Raw genomic sequence first — 15,765 nt, forward strand, 5'->3', positions numbered from 1 at the left:
CCAATGAGGTTTTCTTAAGAAATGAATAATGCTTGCAGTGATCAGTCTTTTTGAAACACTGCCCCATAGTTACCTGCACACAATGTGCAGTATTTGCTAAACAAACCTTGCTCCTTGACTGATACATAGATCATGTCTTTTTTAGGCTTGGTTTCTTGTAAATCAACATATTTTCAGCTCACAGACTTGACATTGTCCTGAGCCTTTTTCTGAGGCTGCCCCACAGGTTCTGGTTGTGGCGTCCTCAAGCTTCCCCTGAAGCATTTTTTTAATTTGGTCCGGTAGCAGGTAAGCACTTGTTTACATCTAAAACACCTTGAAACCAGCTGTTTACTTGATTCTTAGAAACACATAGATACATTTTCCCAGCTTCCTTTATTGTTAAAACAAATAAATCTTGTGAGAGCTACATTTCAAATTAGAGCTAGAAAACATAATTTGCATTGGTAGGACAATGTGTTGCTTTCAAAAACAGTACATTGAATAACCTGAAGTCTTCTCTTGCCAAATGTACCTCAAGTCATACTTCACTGCTTTACTGTCCTGGGTTGTGTTAATACTGTACAAAATTCATGGTTCATCAGCTAAAAGGTCCTGTGGTATCGGAAAGAGGGGAACAAATCTCGTCCTTTAAAACATGCCAAAACAAGAATGAAAACAGGTGACAATTATTAGGAAATCTCCATATTTACATTTCACTGTCCCCACCTCCAAAACGCACACAGAACCCAGTCTACAACTCGATAATAAAAGGAAAGGTTGAAAGCGGTGATAAGAGTCACTGTGTGAAAGACAGTAGAGGCTGAGATGTCTTTTTCAATAGCGTGCATCCCATCCAGTCCATCCTTCACCGCCGGCCAAGGCGTCCACTACTGTGCCACAGGGTGCGTCCTAGGAAGACGATGATGGAGTCTGACTTCTCACCTTCTCTATCTCTGAAGGTGCGGCTCTTCGTTTGAATGTGCTGGTGTGTGTTTCCTTGTCGTCTGACCTGACTACAGGGGTGTCTGCTCCGTTGGCATTGGTGGTCTGGCTGTCGGAGGAAGAGTTTGAAGATGTGGAGGACATGCGGGACTTGGCCTCAAGACCCTCAAGGACGTGTCGAAAGAGTCCATTACTGATGACTTCCTCGTTGTTGTTGTTGTTTCCTTGGACTGTGAGTCAGATAGAACATATTGTTAGGGATTTAAGCATGCTGTGTGTCTTGTAATTTCTGTTCTAATTTCAGGTTTTCATACCTGGCAGTGGGGAGGTCAGCACCCCCTCTTCTCCCCCAGAGCAGAAGAAGACATCCAGTGCCTCCTGGTCAGAGATGTCAATCAGCTCCATCTGGTCCAGCAAGTCCACGTTCACCTCCATGGACGAGATGCTGCCGATTGGAGCTGCAGGAGAGGGGAAGCAATAAAATGATGTGCATCTGTATATGAACGCACATTCGTGTGTGCATGTGTTTACAGAAGTGCCACCAGTCCAACTCACGTCTCTTGTAGTCTCGGATGGAAAGGTGCGCCGAGGACAGGTATACGTCCACATCATGCTGAAAGACCTCCTCGAAGAAACGCTGCCTCTCTCTCAGCTTGAGCTGCTGTGCTGCATCCACATCTGGGAGCCTCTGGCCACGCTCTGTTTCCGCTGGTAGTCACAACAGAAGGACAGGGAGTGAGATACTTGCTCAGGTAAAGGTTTATACCTGATACAGTAAACAGTTTCAAAGCCAAAGAGCACAAAGGGCTGCATTCCAATAAAAGACTTCACAAGGCATTTAACAGACAAGATCCTCAGTCCCTAGTTGTGCCAATCAGTGAGATTGCTTTCTGTTGTGTAATGTGATTTTACAGTCACACAGGAGTCAAATGTTGGTAGCCAGGAGGGGGAGACATTGAGCTGTAAGTGAGAGACATATGAGGTGGAATCTCTTTTTAATGGGCTCTGCTAAGATTGTCTTTTGAAATTTAAATTTGAAAGGAGACATGCTGAAAAGTCAAGCACATAATCACATCTAATAAAAGATGTTGTTGATATGTAAACTATTTATATCTAAACTGTTTTAATTTGCCACTGAACTATCATTTTTTATGGACTATTGTTAATTCCATGCTGCTTCTTCTGACAAAACAAACTGTTGCTTTTATCAGGACACTATTTAAACAAACTCTCTGAGCATCCTCAGACACACTGTACTAGCCTGCACATCAGCCCTGAACCACAGACTGATCTGCAAAAACAAGCTGTCAGGTCATTTACTTAGTTAATCTTGTTTAAGATACCATACGATCCCATTTCCCCCCTCATCAGCACCGCTGTAATAAAGCTGAGTGCAAGTCCAATGTGTGTGAGTGGAAGGGTGAACTGCAGCAGTGAGACTGCAAGAGAAATGATGTAGAGCATAAACTCTGAGTATGCACTGACAACTGTTAGTTTTTTATTATAAAGTACATTTACACTCTTTTCCTTCTCCTTTACTATATCTTACACAGTCAAAAGAGCAGTGTCTGAGTTTTGAGGAGCTATTGCTGCCTGCAGGCAGGGATTGAGCTAAGCCATGTCTAAACTGGGAATAATGTCAAGATTATCTGGCCTACGTTGAGAGCAGCAGTCACAGCAGCTCTATAAATACACCACTGGGTGATGGAGGAAAGACATTCAGCTCAGGATGTTTACAGTACCAGCAAAGGAAAGGATTCCAGTGATTCTCTGTGTTCTCTTACAATATGACATAATAAAAGACTCCCATTGACACAACCTGACTCATAATGGTCCACAGCCATGACTCAGTAACTACTGCAGTCAGAATAAAGCTGCAAACAGTAAATCCAAAAAATGTAGATGTTTCCTAAAAGCAGCAACAGGTCGCCATCCACAGAGTGCTGCATCAGCGCAGTCCTCCCCACAAGTCGTGCCCCAAGCACGTCTGTAGCGACGGGAGGACACGCGCCTGTCGCTGCAGCTCCGCTCTGCCCAGTCTGATGTCCTGCCTCCTGGGAACAGGGACCTCACAGGCTCTGGGATCAGATAGGCAGACAGCTTTGGAGAGAAGTGAAGAAGAGGACAACTCAAACCCCAGGGCTGGACTGACTGACAGCACCTATGGGCATACAGTATGTGTGCAGAACCCGGAAATATAAACAGGATTCCCTGTAGACCGAAAACATAAAAATCTACAAGCAAACTGACAGCAAAAAGTGATGAACTGACGATATCTGCCTCGACACAGTCACCATACTGCCCATACTCATCCCTCAGCAACCCTTCATTTATTTCCTGAGCCATCAGTGCTTTTCTACTGTATCCTTTATTTCTTGCAGACAATTGGGGGACTTGAGGGAGATACTTGAAAACTAAATAATGCTTAAAACTAGTGAGGTATCGTCTCTTTTAGTCGCTAGTGTGGGTCAAACTCCAGAAATTCTGGATACAGTGATTCCCATAATGACAATTCTAATCAATAGCATCTTTCATTTGACTCTCCCTGCCTGGTAAATGCTCATGTCTTTCAATCTCCACAGCTATAGTTTACAACAAGGCTTTCTGTCATAGATCTGTAGTCCAAGCTGGGATAACCCTGATGACATCATCAGAGCTATTTTGACTCTAGAGCGCCAAGAGTGCCCCCTTTAATACAGTGATTGATCCCCACATTGTCTTTTCTGAAAAAATACACTAGTTTAACATTGTACCTCCAAAACATTGTTCACGACAGTGGACAAGGGGAAAAAAGGATTAAAAAAAAAATTAAAATCCAAGCAGCAGAACCAGAGATATCAACTTTTTTATTCGTCATGTCAAAACCTGGTGTCCTCATTAACAACGATGCAACTCGACCACTCGACAGTTTGGTTGGAGATTCAGATGTAGTAGCCGTTAGCCTCACGCAGAGATGAGGAGAGAGTTACAGGGGTCTTCAGCCCCCAACAGGCGCTGACTCGTGTGACTTTAATTTATCTTTAAACTTTTTCTCATATTCCGTTGTAGTCCCCGAGACCTGTAGGCAGATTTTGATCTGCTCTTTACCAAACAGAAGAGACAAAAAACAGGTGTCACTACAAGTGCCCTGCAGGTGATGTAGTGTTTACGACTGTGCAGTGAAGGAGTCTGACAGTGCCACCAGCAGGGTGCAACTGCTCTTTCATAGCTGCAAATTTCCAAAAGAAAAGTGATACCCTCAGATGGCAGGCGAATGATTACAAGTTGTTTATCTTGTGTCAGTCATCTTTATATGACCTTTTCTCTTTGCAGCACTTGTGTCTTTGTGTAGACACCTGAGGCTGTGAGTCTGCAAAGCTCTCTTCGCCTTGCACTGTTACACAATCAGAAACACTTTTGTCAAAGGGAGCAGCGCTGACAAAGCAAGATGTCAGTCACAATCAGGAGCTGCCTGTTTGACGTGTGTGTTTGGATGAAAAGAGCTCCTTGTTTAATGTGACCAGCCGAGGACATCATGTCAGACAAAACACTGGATTTGTACTGGATGGATGACCATCCTTTCTTTTCTTTCAAAAGGAGAGCAGAAAGGACTCGTGATAACGTGTTTGTGTTGCAACTGTCTCCAAGAAAATGATGCTTTTGATTACAAACTTCAGGTTTAAAGAAAATTGCTTATCCTGGAGTATTTTCCCACTGAGTTAACACTAATTGATCACAGCATTGATTATTTTCTACTTAAAGGCTGAGGCCTGTGGAGAGCTAAAGGTTAGCTACAGATGTATATCCTCACATCGATTTTGCTTCCCTATCCAGTTCTTTTTTCCATTGAATCACTTTGATCAATACGTCTTCCCTGGCCACGGACAACCCCTGTGACCTCTAGTTAGTGCAAACAGTCACACGGGAAAATCCTCTGTCACAAGAAAACCCTGGCCACAGTGTCCACATGAGGTCACATGTCTGGTCTACTACAGCCACAACCCAGTCTTCAGTTTCATAGCACAAAATGTCTGAAGGGCCTGAAGGGGGGTGAGAGAGAGAGAGAGAGAGAGAGAGAGAGAGAGAGAGAGAGAGAGAGAGAGAGATAAACAACCAGCAGACTTGAGCTTGACCTGATCTTGTGTCTTTCTTTGTTTTGTTCTTTCTCTTTCCCTCTCTCTTTTTGTTCTTTTTCTATCTTTCTTTGTCCTTCTGTCTTTTTTTCATCTATATTTCTACCTTTCTTTCTCAAAACTGACTCCTTTGTCTGTTTTTTTCTCTTTCAGTTTGTCTCTTTCTGACTCCCTGTCCTCTTTCTGTCTTTATTTATGTCAGTCTTTCTGTGTCTCATTCTGTCTTTCTGGGTCTCTCTGTAAGTCTGTCTTTCTTTTCTCTTTCTTTCTGTCTCTCTGTCTGTCAATCTTTACATCTGTGTTTCTGTCTCATATTCTGTCTTTTTCCATCTCTCTTTCTGTCTTGTTCTTTGTCTCTCTGTCTCTCTTTAGTTTTTTCTCTTTCTGTATTAATTTGTCTTTTTAGACAAATAATTTTTTCTTTATTTCTCCCTGTCTCTCAGTCTATCCCTTTCTTCCAGCCTTTCTGTGTGTGTCTCTCTCTCTCTCTCTCTCTCTCTCTCTCTCTCTTTCTCTCTCTCTCTTTCTCTCTTTATATCCCCCCCTCCTTCCCCTCTTTCTCCCCCTCCTTCCTTCCTCTGAGTGTTCAGGGACTTGAGAAAGAAAAGGTCATAGATCAGGGCTCAGGACCAGCTGGACATGCAGAATGACTGGAACAGACAGAAAGATGGAGACAGACAGAGCGGACCGGACGTGTATGCGTGCCACTCTGCCTCCCCACATAAAGACAAACCCAGCTCCTCCGCTCAGGGGGCAGTGAGAGAAAGGGCCCATTCAGAGACAGACAAAAGCAGAAATGTAGAGGAATGGGACTGGCCTGCACTCCTAAGACATGATGCCGTTTACAGGAAAAATTTTGGTTGGATGTAGTGGAGGGTGAATACACCTAAACTTTGTTTAGTAGAGTTACATTTTGAACTATGGCTATCTTGGTTAAATTCTTTCTTTTCTTCTTCAATTTTCTTCGTTCATTACATTGTTTTTGCTTGAATTAAATCCACATGAAAACTGTGTCATGATGAGACAGACCTCTCCCAGCTGCCAGCAGATATAATGCATCATTCCCACATGATGATACAGAGATTGTTCACTGCTCTTCTGTCTTCACTATGACTGTATCTTATTTTCTACTGTAAAAACCATACATATGCAAAGACTCAGTTCACTGTCTGTATCTATGTTATATCTGAAAGTCATGTGCCTTTTTCTACTGACATGTTTTCAAGGACGGGACCCTTAGATGCACCAGCAGATAAACAGCAGAGGCAACACATTGATCTGGAGGCTAAATGAAGGGATAGGAGGGCTCAGTGTCGCCCACAGGCTGCCATTAGCCCATCACTGTGCTAAATGAAAATGTGAGCTCACTGGCAGACTCCCCTGTGACGGGGAAAGGGAAGGTCAGGGTAGAACGGAGCAGAGAAAACTGCCTCTCCAGATGATCCTGTTGTTTTTACACTTGTTGCTCTGGCTATAACCCCTAAGTAAACAGTAGTTAAACAGAAACCCCAGTGGGAACCATCGTTCGCTCGTCTGGTTTCATTATAGAAACAGTTTGCCAGACTCTCAGTTTGAGTCTATTCATCCAAGCAAAATAACTTTTTCTTATTCCAGTGGATGAGGTCATCCCTGTTTAAATGGCTGTGGTAGTGGGACGGACCTCCATGTGTTGCCTCAGCCATCCCATCATTAGATTTAAATAGACTGCCAAGAAAAACTGCACTGATGTCTGACTTACTGCATTTTCCCTGTTGTGCATGTAAGTAAGACCCTTTACATCATGAATATGTAAAAAAAAATTAATTCATTAAATATAGCAATAATTAAATAAATGAATAAGTATATAGATAAATGCTCAAATGAATAATAGAAAAAAAATATGGCAATAAATAAACAAATTCATGCAAAAAATATAAATACAGAAATAAATTATTAATAATAAATAAATCGATGTTTGTTTAATTAATCAGTATATGAACCAATAAATGTCTTCTATTTATTTTTACATTTTTTCTATAATTTATTCATTTATGTATAGAAACACATATTCTATTTCTATTACTGAAACATAACAACACAGGTATACAGAAATAAATAAAAACAGAAATATAGAAACATAGAATTAAGTAAATGTATATTTGTAGAATAGTCACAATTAACTATTACATTTACATTTAATTATTTATTTCAGTTATTCAGATCAGGAAAGGGTCAGATATGCAGGAAAGGGCTGGCAGGCAGGAATTGAAGCCTTAGTACTCAGCCTCAGTACGAGGGCACGTGCTCTATGACGTGAGCCACCAAGTGCCCCCTATTTATTTACTTTTTGATGACTGAGTCATATTTTGTCTTCCATATCTCAGTACTAGTGTAGCTTCTTCTCTTCTGGCACTAAGCCAGCCAGCATTGCTGACTCCTGACCGCTGGGACAGACCTGAAACTCTGAGGTAACACTTGTTTGGGCTGAGGCCACTGTGAATAGACTGGCTGCCCTTTCCACCCAGATACTTTTTGTCAGAGGAGAGAGATTTTATTTCACATGGACGGATTCCCAGCTGCGACAAGAGAGAGAGAGAGAGCAGAAGAAGGCTGTGAGTGGCTGTAAACACAGAAAGGCGGCAAGAAGAGTGAGGGAGGAAAGGTCGGTCAGGACAGGAACACTTGTAGAAAGCCTAAAAATGAGGAGGAGGATGTCTTAAAAAATCTAGAGTATGATGGGAGAGAGGTTAGCCAAAAGTGAGTCAACAGGAGGGTGTGGGCATAGAGATGGAGAGGATAGAGAGAAGGAATTCTGCACGGGCTCATTAGTTAAAGAGGATGTCTTGTTATTTTTACTGAGAGTCTCTTCTGTACCTTCCAGCACAACATTGAACTCAACCGCAGCAGCAGGCTGTTAGCAGTCTACAGCAGGTCATTAGTGGATCAGTCTCTTTGCTGGGCCTGTTACAGTAATTAATGGTATCTCAGTGGTCATGAAGAATGGTGGAGCGACTGGTTGGCCACAGGTAGAAGATTTATCCTGCTCTAACAGCAAGAGCAGAGCTGCCACTATAACTGCATGTGCTAATTTATCACAAACATTAAAAAGATGACACTGAGTGCTTCGACACTTCCTGGTCAGCACATCCTGGGAGCTGCCAGTGAAGTTGCTCCTGCTGTTTTACACTTTTCAATTTTCTAGTGACTGCAGTTTCAACACCATCACACTGCTTGCTTGTATCTTTTTCTCATTCCTGGGTACAGAAAATGCTTTGAACTGAAGTGGACCAGACGGGTGGTCACACTTGTAAAATGGAAAATATTATGTTTGGAGACTATGCACTCCGTCTCACACTTTTATTTTTGGTTTCTCTCACTCCCCATTTTTTCCAAAAGGCTGCCATTTACTGGGCTCCAGTTGCAAGCACAGTAAATTATTTATGGCAGCTGTGTTTGTGCGTCCGTCTGGTCTACATCTCAGTGCATGCATGTGTGTGTTTTCATTTGCATATTAGATCTGGCTGTTTTCGCCGGGACAAAGCAGTGTCCAGCACCGTCAGCCCAGTTCATCAGGACAACAATGACATCAGTGTTAACCCTCTCCTTCCTTCCCTGCTTGGATTACACCCAGACTGACAATAGGACTGTTTGTAGGTCAGTGCCCTGTCCCACTGCCCTCCATAAGCCCACAAGCAGACTGTCCTGAGTTATGATCAACACAATAGGCTTCACCAGCTGACTAAGTACTGACATGCTCATGTTTACCATGAAATCCTCTTATTCAGAATGACTATAAATGAACAGTAGAAAAAGACTATTACCTATTTTTTAAGCAGTACAACCAGCCAATAATGCTCAAATCTCTGCAAGGGCTATAGAATTAATCATTAGTGCATCTAGTGTGGCTGTCAATAGACAGAGGACATGGCAACATAATTAAGCTCAGAAAATCCCGTCACATTTTTATCAGATATGTATCTCAATGTAGTCACACTAAAAAACATGGAATTATCTAGTGATGGTTGACCGAGTTTCCAAGCGAGCGATGCAAACAAAGAAAGTGTTCTTTCAGGAATAAACCCACACAAGCTGACTTCCCTCATGGCAATCACTTCAGCATTCGCACTGCTCACTGTTCTTCCTGGAAAAACGGCGCTGCCTCTCCACATATTTGTTAGGGAGGTTTCACTTCAGCTGGGAGAATTGTAGGAATGTTTGGTTGAACTCAACACAGTCTCTCAGACATTTTACCCTCTGTTTGTTGAGGCTGAGGGAGGGTGGCCTGCAGATGCTATACTAGCTATAGAAGATTAAACAGAATCATATCATAATTTATTGTGGCACTGACTGGCCAGAAAGACTGAATCATTACTTCATGTTGTCATCATGATAAAGGAAAATGTGTGTAACTAATTTACAAGGTTACAGTATCATCATATTAAAACCAAAGTCAGATTCCTTGTATGTGTACATATACCTTGCCAATAAAACAGAACAGATATTACAGTTGAAATCTTTCGTGTCTCATCTTAACTGTTAAATGTGCATTTGTGTTTGTAACCTTTTTAAATGGAATTATTTTATTATTTTATTTTCTATACTGCAGTTTTGTTTACTTAATTTAATTTCGGGCAACTTAATACTGCACCATAACTGCACTATAACCATATTTTTTGTCAATTATTTGGTTATTAGGTTTTATTTTCCTCTGCATTGTTTTTTTAAATGGCTCTCGGAAAGACACAGAAGTGTTTTCACTTATTGGCTAATAAGACTTCTGCTCAGGTTAAAGTTGGGCAGAGCTATACTGGAAATACCTGAGATCACCAAACTTCAAGAACCAATGAAAAAGTCCCCAGAGAAGTCTAAAAGGCAAAATAATCTGTGGGAACCTTCAAATGTTATTCTAACGCATTTGTTTGCCTCATGAAAAGCAGTTTGTTATACAATTATGCTTGCTTTACATTAATTTAGACATAGGCTATCCCTCCTTATGTCTTAAACCTGGCCCCTTAGGTGCAGCAAAAACACAACACTGACATATCATCACCACTGATGTTAATACACCGATCAGCCATAACATTATGAGCACTGACAGGTGAAGTGAATAACACTAATTATCTGCGTGCCAGGGTGCTCAAGTGGTCATGATGTTATGGCTGATCAGTGTATGTTGATACAGAGGAACATTTTGGAGTCGTATCTCTGACCTCTCAATGAATGTAACTCCACTTACTCTCCTTTTAGCTCTGAATTTGGTCTCCACCACGTCCTGGGAGAAATATCTGGCTCTTCAGCTGCTATATGCGACATTATGTTAACCAGCTAGTCGCTAATTTTGTCTTTCTCTACTATTAGCAGCTTTACTTTCCCACCGTTTTTTGTCTCCTGCCAGTAATATCAGGGCCTCCGTGAACAAGCTCCAAATCATTAAACTATCCAAACAGGTGAATTTGTGCTACATGGTTCACACATTTGGAAGAGTGCTCACATGATGAATTGCTGTTGTCTCTCTGTGTAGGCCTCTGAACACTCAGAGTATGCCTGGAGCCATCAGCTCTGTGTATACCCAGAGGATTCAGCTGAACAGTGAGTAGATGGATTTGTTAGAGAACTAATGAGAGGAGCTGGTCTGTCCCCAGGGCTACACAGCTTAGACTGTTGAATTGATGGGATCCTTATTCAGCCATCCATGTAAGGCTGTTTAGTGTAACCACACACAAACACACACATATAATCAACTTGAAGTGCTGACATGCCACAGGGCATTGTTTGTTATTATATAAGCTGTGTATTTGCACCATGTAAGCTTTTCTCACATTGATCAGGAATCATCCTGTTAGTATTCCTGTTGTCTCTGAAAGAGCATAACTGAGTATTAACACTTCTTTCAATACCAGTGATTGAATTGCTGGAAATCAGTCAGTGGAAGACAAGCAAAGACACCAGCCATCAATATTTTACCACCAGAGAAATTACCACCACTTCACGGGTTCAGGGCTGTAATCTGAATTTCAAAAATACTGAGGTCATGAGACGCCCCACACCCAGACACCACAAAATATTTTACATTTTATTTAATCAGTGTATTGTTTAATTAGCTCAATAATTAGACTGAATTAGGACAAGAAGTCAGTGCCCTTGACTGCCTGCCACAAGGCTGCTTTTCGATGATTTGTATTTTCCACATTTTCTGGAAAATGATAGTAAAATGGTCATTCGTTGTGGCGATCTTACCGAGAATTACTACCCAACTCTGTAGTTTCCCTCAGCTCCACAGCGTGTTTTATCGTCATGAAGCTCTTTGTTTTTTGTTTGTCTGGCCTGCAATGTTACTCTTTTTGGTACAGTCTCAACACTGCCAAACTGTCTTCAGCACAATCCAGCATCCAACAGCAAACAGATAAATCTAGCTGGAGAACACAGAGAGAATTTAGCAGCTGGAGAGTCAGATTTTTGCATGTTGTTGGTAGAGACCAAAAACAGAGCTATTAGGGTGTAAATATTGGGCTTACATTCACCAAGTGGTCACAAACATGACTCCAGATGAAGATGATGTTTCTCTATATGTGCTGAATGTGTAAATAGGCAACTGTATTTTAACAAGTTCACTATAGCATCTTTATAAGGTGATATTATGTCAACGTGTTTACGGCTTGTATCTGCCTCCCCAACTATTGGCCAAAAGATTTGTCATTGCATATACACATACTGGAATTGGCCTCAATATTACTTTACCAATTTACCAAAAGAAAAAAAGCACAAAGTTCATTGGTTTCAGTGGTAGCTACATATGCATGTGTATGTGTGTGCTCAAGAGAAATAAATAAGGAGAATGAGAAGTTTCCACCTTTTTCACTGTGTCCAATTTGGCCCCATCTGTATCCCATCCAACTCAGACATTAAGCTCCAGTTTAGCAGAGCAGCTGAGCAGAGATATAAACTGTATGTATTCCTCAGAGTGCGATCAATTAAATATACTGACAGTACATGATATGGATTTTTACCCCTCTAATTTGCTCATTAAAGAGAATCTACTCCTCAGTCCTATCTCGGTCATGTCCAAGGGGACTGGGCTAAGAATACATGGAGAGTAGAAACAATCCTTCCTGCACCCAATACCCTGCTGTGCGTAACATGCTCTCAACAGCTGGTCAGTCCTTCACTCCACAGCACACCAGTTTGCCACTCTCTGGCACATTCCCACAATAATCAAAACGTGACAGAGCCGACTGTGGAGGCACAGGGGCTGTGGGGCAGAGCAACAGATGGGAGACGTCTTCTCTGGAGTCACAGCCCTGATCCTTTTTAGCCTCATGAAATCACACACTGATCTCACTGGGACTAATTCAATTTCAGGTCTGTGAGTCCTATCTATGTTGGTGTGTCTGTGGAACAAGCTGCAGACCCTGCTGCAGTCAAACGACTCTGATGAGATCTGCAGGCACAATCCCATTAGAAATAAGAGATCTTTGTCTGGAGTTCTGCGGTGGCCCCAATCCAAGCCTGCCTCAGTGTGTGTGTGTGTGTGTGTGTGTGTGTGTGTGTGTGTGTGTGTGTGTGTGTGTGTGTGTGTGTGTGTGAGGGAAAGCGTCCCAATTCCTGTGCAGAGAGAGTGTGACCTATTCACTTGGTATTAGTGAACATTACTCAGGGTGATGATTCAACATTCCTGTCGGATGTTTTGGCTGGCACAGCACTTGGACCAGTCACTTCAGACATTCATTTAACACACAGGCTGAGCTGTCACACATCAGCTTCTACGTTATATCTGACACACACACACACACACACACACACACACACACACACACACACACACACACACACACACTCATAGTAATGGAATAAATTCTGTGTCCGTCCATAAATAACGTATGGTTATGCCTTTTCTCACTTTACATTAATTTGACACCATTTAATATAATATAGACACTGGATTTCATATAAGAAAGGATTTCTGACATTTTTAAAGTGGAAAAGGTGGACCAATAGTGGGAGAGGTGGGGTTTTACCGCAGCCACGTCCCTTCACATGACAGACATGTGAGGCTTTCATTATAGCTTGAGTTTCTACCTTAAATGTTCAGTGTGTGTGTGTGTGTGTGTGTGTCTGACAACCAAATATGGAGAATAATTTTCTCCTCTCCAATGTCCTGCTCTAGATCTGAAAATAAAAAAGTTAAAGGAGAAAACTTGTGTCCTCATCTCTAAATATCCACCTGAACTAAAAGGTAAGCTTTTTGCAAAAGGTTAAGAAGTTAAACAAAAATGACTCACAGGGTAGGCGTTTGTTGTGAAGGTTGGCTGATGAAGAGCTCATGCTGCTGCTGGAGAGTCGTAGATAATCAATTAGAGATGATGAGTGTGTGATGGCCGGTCAGCCTTGTGAGAGTTCAGCAGAGGGTCTCCCGATCATCTCCCACCTCTTCTGCTCTGAAGTGACTGATGCTGACTGCCACACCGTTGCTCTCCTGCCCCACTTCCCTCTTTTTCCCCTCAGTGGATTCTGAGCCACTTGGCTGAGGCGAGAACAAGTTTGTGGCTTTGTGGAGCCGACCAGCTGACCAATGACAGGGAGGAGGGAGGAGCTGAGGGAGACCGGGGAAGGGATTGAGAAGAGGGAAGGAGGGATTTTTATGTAACAGAGTGGAAAATACCAAGGAGAGACAGACACATGCCTTTGTTATTTTTGTCTTCTTACATCCCCTCCCTCGCCCTCCCTTCCTCCCCTTCTGTCTCTTGTTCCCTGTCTCCCTTTTTTGTTGCAGATTTAAACCCTCTCTCTTCTGTGTCACCTTCAGGGTCAAGTGATCAAATCAAATATCACATGAACAGGCAACAAATATCCCATATAACAGTTTTAATAATAAGTTTAATGATATTTATGTCCCTGAACAGTTTAAATGCCATTTCAGTTTTCCTCCTCACAAAGAACATTTTGTTCTTACAGATTATTACATTCTGAATAATGTTTAATGTTACTATTCAATCTGAACACAACGTGCAACTAGATGAATAAAAATTCAAAATAAATTTACCATCCAAATATTAATAGCAACGTTTGCTGTACAAGCTGTTAGGTGTCTTATTTGATGAATGTCCTACAGAACAAAATGAAGAAATATCCATTGATTTCACATTAAAGCTTAAACCACTATTGGTTAAACAAGCTGTATATATCTGCAACTACTTAGATAAAGCCTAATTATTTATGTAGTTTTTTGAGCAAAAATGCCAAATAGTCTCTGTTTCAAGCTTGATGCAGAAAGGATTTGCAGTTTTTATCTGTTTATATAAATATAAATTATGTATCATAAGCTTTCTTTAGGTTTCTGTGTTATTATTTATAGACATCACCTGAGGATGTGGGAAATTGTGATGGGCACATCGTTGTCTTCTGACATTTTACAGACCAAACTATTTATCCATTAGTTGAGAAATGATCACCAGATGAATCAGTTATGAAAAGAATCATATATTTAAATATGTGTTATAAATATGTCATGTTAGATTACTAATCATTGGCTTTAACAACCAATTGTTCGGGTGCTCTGGCGGCCTAGGGGTTTTTAATTCCATGTACAGCCGGGGACTTTGTTGCATGTCGTTCCCGATCTCTTTCTCTATCTCAGTTCCTGTCATTGACTCCCAAATACAGGCATAAAATACTAAAAACAACCAAAAACCTAATTTTGGCTGTTGAAACCTTCCCTCAAAAATCTTCATATTTCTTCAAACCATCATTTGGATGACTTACTTACATGGGAAAGAGTCAGGAAATGAAGACAGGTCAATATCTGACAATCTGTGTGTCAGGGACACCATCTAGTGGACAACAGACAACACTTCCACTTCCTCTAAACTGAACTTGCTGATTGCACAATATTTGCATGCATAGCCTTCACAAAGCACCATTACATCATCGCCATTTTCCAAAACACTGCATCTGCATTTGCGAGAGACTTTTAAAGAGTGCCTTGCTTCAGCTGCAGGCAGAAGAGGTTGCTGGTGTGACTCATCTGTTTGTGAGAATAATCACAAAGTGAACAAACTTGTTGATCATCCACAAATTGACGAACAGATTTATTTTCCTTTAGAATAATTTAAAGTATCTTTATTTATAGAATGCTTTAATAAAAATATAGTTCTACACAGAAGACAACAAATAACCTTTATATGTTTATGTCTATAAGTGCACAAGCATGGAAACTTTCACTACTGAAACTCACACTTCTGTGTCTGTGCCAAGCTGAAAAGTGAAACTTCAAATACAGGCTGTAATGTAGCAGTTGGGAAGTGGTGGGAGTGACTGGCGATTTCTATCAATAAAAACACTCTTTGTAAATGTCAGTGGTAGTGGTGGTTTAGCTTATGTACTAGTTGTGGCAAAGACTGCAATGCAGCGTCTTACCATGCCATGAACTCTCCCCAGCCTGTGTGTGTGTGTGTGTGTGTGTGTGTGTGTGTTTGTGTGTGTGTGTGTGTGTGTGTGTGTGTGTGTGTGTGTGTGTGTGTGTGTGTGTGTGTGTGTGCATCAGAAGACAGAGAGAGAGAAAATACAGAGTGAGAGAGGGAGAGAGAGAGAGAGTGGGCAGAGGAAGCATGATGTGACTCAAAGTGAGAAATCCTCTTCACCTCAAACTAAATTCTGCGTGGGCTTTCTCATGACTGGGGGTTCACCTGCTGAGGCCCTGCAAAATCAATAGCTGCGACCTGGGCTGCTGTGCTGCTGAGGTAGCCGTGAAGTA

General features: G+C 41.6%; 1 protein-coding gene across 1 annotated transcript; it reads right to left on the reverse strand.

The window, feature by feature from the left end:
• Positions 1-356: 356 nt before the first annotated feature.
• Positions 357-13,548, reverse strand: LOC127372625 (dysbindin). The gene is made up of 4 exons (XM_051416557.1): positions 13,295-13,548; positions 1,480-1,632; positions 1,239-1,382; positions 357-1,154 (listed from the first exon to the last, which is right to left on the reverse strand). Exons 1-4 carry the CDS (start codon positions 13,335-13,337, stop codon positions 892-894), a joined length of 603 nt encoding a protein of 200 aa, XP_051272517.1. The 5' UTR covers positions 13,338-13,548; the 3' UTR covers positions 357-891.
• Positions 13,549-15,765: the final 2,217 nt, after the last annotated feature.

Source organism: Dicentrarchus labrax, unplaced genomic scaffold, assembly GCF_905237075.1.
Source record: "Dicentrarchus labrax unplaced genomic scaffold, dlabrax2021, whole genome shotgun sequence".
NCBI classification, from domain to species: domain Eukaryota; kingdom Metazoa; phylum Chordata; class Actinopteri; family Moronidae; genus Dicentrarchus; species Dicentrarchus labrax.